Source organism: Lactuca sativa, chromosome 8 (genome assembly GCF_002870075.4).
Source record: "Lactuca sativa cultivar Salinas chromosome 8, Lsat_Salinas_v11, whole genome shotgun sequence".
In the NCBI taxonomy this organism is placed as follows: Eukaryota; Viridiplantae; Streptophyta; class Magnoliopsida; order Asterales; family Asteraceae; genus Lactuca; species Lactuca sativa.
The window spans coordinates 86,993,687-86,999,740 of NC_056630.2; the positions used below are offsets into that span (position 1 = coordinate 86,993,687).

A 6,054-nucleotide genomic window follows, 5' to 3' on the forward strand; every position below is an offset into this window, starting at 1 on the left:
TTAGGGTTGGACATCAGTCGGTGGGTTAAGTTTTGAAGGGGAGGATGCCAATTATTCGTAATTGATGTTTAATTTGACTATGAAGGATTGTGATAAAGGGGTTTCTCGGTGATTTTTTTAGGGTTTACAAACTTAATTTCCATATTTAGAGGTCATTAAATATTTTAATTATTTACCATATTTATCATAACTAAGATTACTATTATACCTTTTTATAATTTATTATTGAATTTATTTTTGCTTAATTCCGATTGGTTGTTAGAGGCACACAATACTTATTGAAACATTTGAACCTATATATATATATATATATATATATATATATATATATATCTCTCTCTCTCTCTCTCTATATATATATATATATATATATATATATATATATATATGGTTAGGTTATTATGTTTTAACTATATATTGTGTGTATGGAAGATTGATTGCGGACCAATCATTTTAATTATTTTAAGAAATTAGTCAATACATCTATCCTAATAAATAAGAATGATTTTGCCACTTGTCATTCTTCCATTCAATTGACCACATGTCATTTTGTCATAATTTTGAGATATATTTATTTTCCACTTGTCATTTACTTCATTTTTCATTTTCAATATATTATTAATTTAGTTTCCATAAATTAAACTTATCTTAATGACTATTAATTTCAAATTTCAATTTCTAAATTTTAATTTCAAATTCAAATAAATTTACAGTTTAAACCTTTGTGTTTAACATTTTGTTATAATTTACCCGTTTAGTACACAAATCTGATAACTAAACACATAATTTTAATTTATTTATTTTATGCATGTTTTTTCTCATAATTTTCAGTTATTTTAAATTTCAAATTCAAATAAAATTTCCATTTAATCGTTTATATTAACATTTTGTTTTAATTAACCCGTATAATATACGGGTCTCACAACTAGTACTTAATATTGAAGGTATAATGAATATTAATTACACCCTTAGTATTTAATATGTATTAATTACTTTCTTTAAATAAGTAAAATGATTGGTCAACAATCAATTTTACATGCATACAATACATAGTAGAAACATTTGAACATATCTCTTTCTCTCTCTCTCTCTCTCTATATATATATATATATATATATATATATATATATATATATATATATATATATATATATATATATATATAAGAATTTTCTAATGCGTGCTTTAAGGGTACATATGAGAAGCATTAATTATGATAAATATTACCATAGTTAAATGTTAAAATGTATTTATTATAGAGATTATTAATGTATTTTTGATTTAATTATGATAATATTCCTTATAATTTATAAATTTTACATTTAATTATAATAATATTTGTCATAATTAATGTTTCTTATATACGACCTTAAGATAGATATTAGAAAGTACCGTAAAAAAAATAAAATCAGTAAGGTCAAAGTCAGATAACATGCACTCAAACCTTACCACCTAAGTTAATAAAAAACACAAAAACCCGAGAACTATCCTTGTTAAACATATTAGACCGTATTCTTACAATAATCAATATCTTCATCAGTAGTTTTGCTCACCTCCTTGATCCCATATTCACATCCAACCTATGTTCACCGAGTTGGACAACCAACTATGACGCCTCATATCACATATTTTCTTGTTTCCTAAAATATTATATTATAATAGTAAGTTTATTGCAACTAAGAACATTAACAACCTGAGCTTTTTCAAACCAAACATCAATTTAAGGTTCTCAAAAACTATTGGAGAAACTTTTTCAAAGTTCATGTAGATTTTTCAAAAAGTATTTACAAACTTTTGTAATAATTTTTTTTTCATGGTGATTACATACATTTTCAACTAACTTCACATGTAATATGGGTAATTCGGACGGGGGTTTTGGGCTAAGATCTTTTGGGCCCTTGAGCCTGAGGCCTGGGGCCTGAGGGAATCGAACGGCTATCCGCTATTGTTCAGCCTTTCGGTCTAACAAGTTACGATCAACGTAGCTTTCGAGCATAGAAGCAGTCTCGAAAGATCGGAGCCGGAGGCAAAAGGGAAGTCTCTGTGTGGGAAGATTTGAAATCAATTCAATGGCGAGCTTGGTGAAAGCGATTTTGAATCCGCAGAAAAATTGGTTCGCTGCTTTACACAAGAAAACCATCGCCAATCGCCTTCGCAAATACGGTCAGTATCTAGGTTTTTTGTTAATTTGTCGTGTACTCTTTCAGGATTTGTAATTGCTGTGATTTTGGTTGGGGATTTTAGTATATTACGATGTTTTGATGTTGTTCTGTGGTGGTATTGATGACAAATTAGGGTTGCGATATGACGATTTGTACGATCCGATGGAATCTCTTGATATAAAGGAAGCTCTTGCAAGGCTGCCTCGTGAGATTGTTGATGCTAGAAACCAGCGAATCTTACGCGCTATGGATCTCTCCATGAAACACGAGTACCTTCCTAAAGATCTAGAGGTTCATTTCTGTTCATTATTAGTTGATTGTCGTGCGTGAAATCGATTTTGTTTTGCTATTTACAATACGATTTTATCAATAGATCAGTTGTTTTATTTATCTTTATATTTTGAAACATCCAATAACTGTTTTGGGTAAATCGAACACAAGAAAAAAGTTCTGATTTTGATGTATTTCTTTGATTGTTACAGGCTCAACAGACGCCCTTTAGGAGCTATCTAACTGACATGCTAGCCCTGGTAAGTAATTTTGCTAATTGATTGTATGCTTTGTCTATAACCAGTATAAGTATTCCCTACTCACAGGATTGATAAGGATGTTTAATTGACTTACTGAAAATTTTATGAAATGTTCTTCTGCGATTTCTGCTTTATGACTTCTGCATTTATATATTAATAAAAATAAGGTGTTTATGTTACCTATTTATACCATTTTGATTGTTGTCAAACCCTTAAAAGTGAGTTATTATAGAGTATGAAAACATGGTTCTGTCAAACTTTGCTTTTGAAGACAATGTTTGTAATTGTAAGGCGTGTACTCCTAAGGCATCACTTTTTTTTCACACGTGGCTATAATTTAGAATGATCAGCCTTTTAAAATCCAACTATGTTTTATTGTCACCAATTTTTTCATGTTATTTTGTTTCCATGATTTCATGTTTTTTGTTATTTTGTTATTTTTTATGACAGTATAACTGTAAAATTTTTACTTTTAAGGTGCTCAATTTTCACGATGACTGTTTCTATGGCAATGGACTTGTATGACAAGTTTGTTTTTTACCTTTTTATGATGAAAAAGTTGCATTTGATTATTTTTAACAAAGATAAATGTTTCAAAACATCCTGATAGCAATGTTTTTCAAATGAATATTGGTTATTGGTTTTAAAAGCATAGCCCCCCCCTCTCAAGAACACGAAACAACAAATCCGCATCCTTTTAAACATCAGAAATATCAAGTGAAGTTGATATATTTTTGAACTATAGAATCACGTTATAATATTGAATGACCTTTTTTCTGTCCATTCTTTATTATTTTGAACAACCTTTACTTCTTGATCAAGTATGAGTACATTTAACTCATTCATACTTGGTGCATTTCCTTTTGACCAAAATGTCCGATAGCATTAATCATTATTTGGAAACTATCATATGTCGTGACATTGAATGAAGTTTCTACATCATAAAAGTTCATAAGTTATAAATCTATAAGAATTAACACCTTCATCAAAAATGATTTCCAACAAGACATAAAAGTTTACAATACATTACCTGTATCGTAAAACCACCTCTCAATCTTACAAACTTTATGCCTTAGATCCTTTCAACATACTTCATTGATAGTTTGCTGTCTCTCTTCCTTCCTACCTTTAACTGCTTCGTGTGGGTTAAGAGTTAAATACGTGTCCATAGGATCTTTCTTCGTTGGTTTTTTGGGATGTGCATTTTGCTACTACCTTCCCTATTTCAACATCTTCTTTTTCAACACCATTGTATTCGAATATGTGGTCTGTCGTTTCACACCATGTTGAGCGTTTTGATTACGTTAATCGCCCTTGAGCTTCGCTTTTCGTGTCATGTTTCTTGATGCGCTAAGCAACGCTTAAGTTGGGCTTTTAGTTTAGTTGGCCCAAGCAAATAGGTTTAGTTAAGGCTTAAATAAACAATGTAGGTTTAATTAAACCTCAGTGAATAGTAAATCGTCAATTAGAAATGAAACGGTAAAGGATGTGTTTGACAAAACTATCTGGTAGCTGGTAGCAGGAAGTTGGCAACTGGTAGCATTTTGTTTAAACTAAATGCTAAAAGCTTGTAGTGCCATATTAGACTTTTTGTTCAAAACAGAGCATTTTGTCAAATGCTAGAAGCTAAAAAGCTCCCAAACTTTTTGTGTAAAACACGCCCAAAACAGTAAGGCAAAAAGGTCCTATGGTGTTGATGAGGAAGATGTTGAAATAGGTGATGGTAATAGCAAGATGCCCCCTTCTAAAAGATGAAGGAAAAAAGTTCCAAAGGATATGTACTTCACTCTTAATCCACAAAAGCATTCAAAGGTAAAATGGTAGGAAGAAAGGGAGACAATGAATCATTAATGAAGTATGTTGAAAGTATCTAAGGCATAAAGTTTATCGTGAAATTGATAGGTGGTTTTACGATGTATTATAAAAACTTCCAAATAATGATTGAAACTATTTTGGCCCCGAGATGAAAGCACCAAGTATTAAGTAGTAATATGCATATTAAGAAGTAAGAATGGACCTGTTAAAAGTTCAAAAACTAAATATACAGGTCTATTGTGATTGTGTTCATTAGTTGATTAGCAGCTATCATTGATCATAAGTGATCATAAAATCATACTAAGAAAAGCACAACATAAATTTATATATACATAGAGGTAACATAAACATACATATACATAATTCGTATACATATACTAGTAACAACTGATCACAATTTTATGATGAGAAAACTAGAAAAGCAAAGCCAATAGGCCATAAACTAATAATGCATCATGTATAAGCTTGATTGAACATTATAAAAGTTGTGTATTATAAGCTTGATTGTTTTTTGCTGATATGAACTATTTTGTTTTATTACAGGTAGAGAGGGAGAAAGCAGAACGTGAAGCTCTGGGAGCGTTGCCTCTTCAGCAGCGTACTTTGCCCTAGTTTCTTTTTTTATTTTTAAAAATAAGTGGATTGTTAAGGGGAGTGAGACAACATTCCTTTTTATTTTGATTTCAACATTGTTGTTTTGGCAACAATAATAATTTTTCTTTATTGGTAATTCACGTTACTGCATGTTGTTTGTGGTTAATATTTGTACGTCTTATACATGTGAGTTGGCATGTAAACATTGAGTTGTTTTTTTTTTTTTTTATTTTTATTTTTTTTAATATTCATTTTTACTATTAAATTTGCTCAGCCTTCAAATTGGATATTTTTGTTAGAGGGTTAATTTCATAAAATAAATAAATAATAAGGTTGATAATTTTCTGTTTAATACAGGGTTTTTTTTTTGTTTTTTTTTTTTTTTTTTGTTTTGTTTTTTACTCAAAAAATACATTATTATATACTTCAAATTACTACAAAAGTTGTAATTTCTTCTGAAGCAGTAAAATAATCACTAAAAAACTACTTTCTTGGCAGGACAACATGATAGCATTATGAAAATAATAGATTTTCTAAAAATGAAATTATAAGTGGAGATGACATTTGTTTTTAGTGAGGAAAACTCACCTACAATGGGGAAAGCTTCAAGATCAAAGTATAATGCTAAAAAGGACAAACATTAGCCAATAGTTCGTTGATACTTTAAACTTTAAAGATAATTTGAAGTTATTATATGTTCAACACGTATGTTGATTTGTATACACTAAACTTCCACATCTTTCATTTTCTTTTTCCTACTATCGGTCTTCAGTTTATTCTTCAAATTATCCTGCTTGGAAACCGCCAAACGCAAGCATGTTTGCATACATATATATAATGATCATGTGCACATATACAATATTTTTTAAAACAACAAACACACTCACTACCTTTCTCATAAACTGCTCCTATTGCCTTAAGGGGCCTTGAACCCTTGATATATTATTGATGAG

General features: G+C 29.8%; 1 protein-coding gene across 1 annotated transcript; it reads left to right on the forward strand.

Moving 5' to 3' along the window:
- The first annotated feature begins 1,973 nt into the window (after window positions 1–1,973).
- Window positions 1,974–5,267, forward strand: LOC111883601 (cytochrome b-c1 complex subunit 7-2, mitochondrial). The gene is made up of 4 exons (XM_023879928.3): window positions 1,974–2,163; window positions 2,296–2,453; window positions 2,645–2,692; window positions 5,051–5,267. Exons 1-4 carry the CDS (start codon window positions 2,070–2,072, stop codon window positions 5,117–5,119), a joined length of 369 nt encoding a protein of 122 aa, XP_023735696.1. The 5' UTR covers window positions 1,974–2,069; the 3' UTR covers window positions 5,120–5,267.
- The last annotated feature ends 787 nt before the right edge of the window (window positions 5,268–6,054 follow it).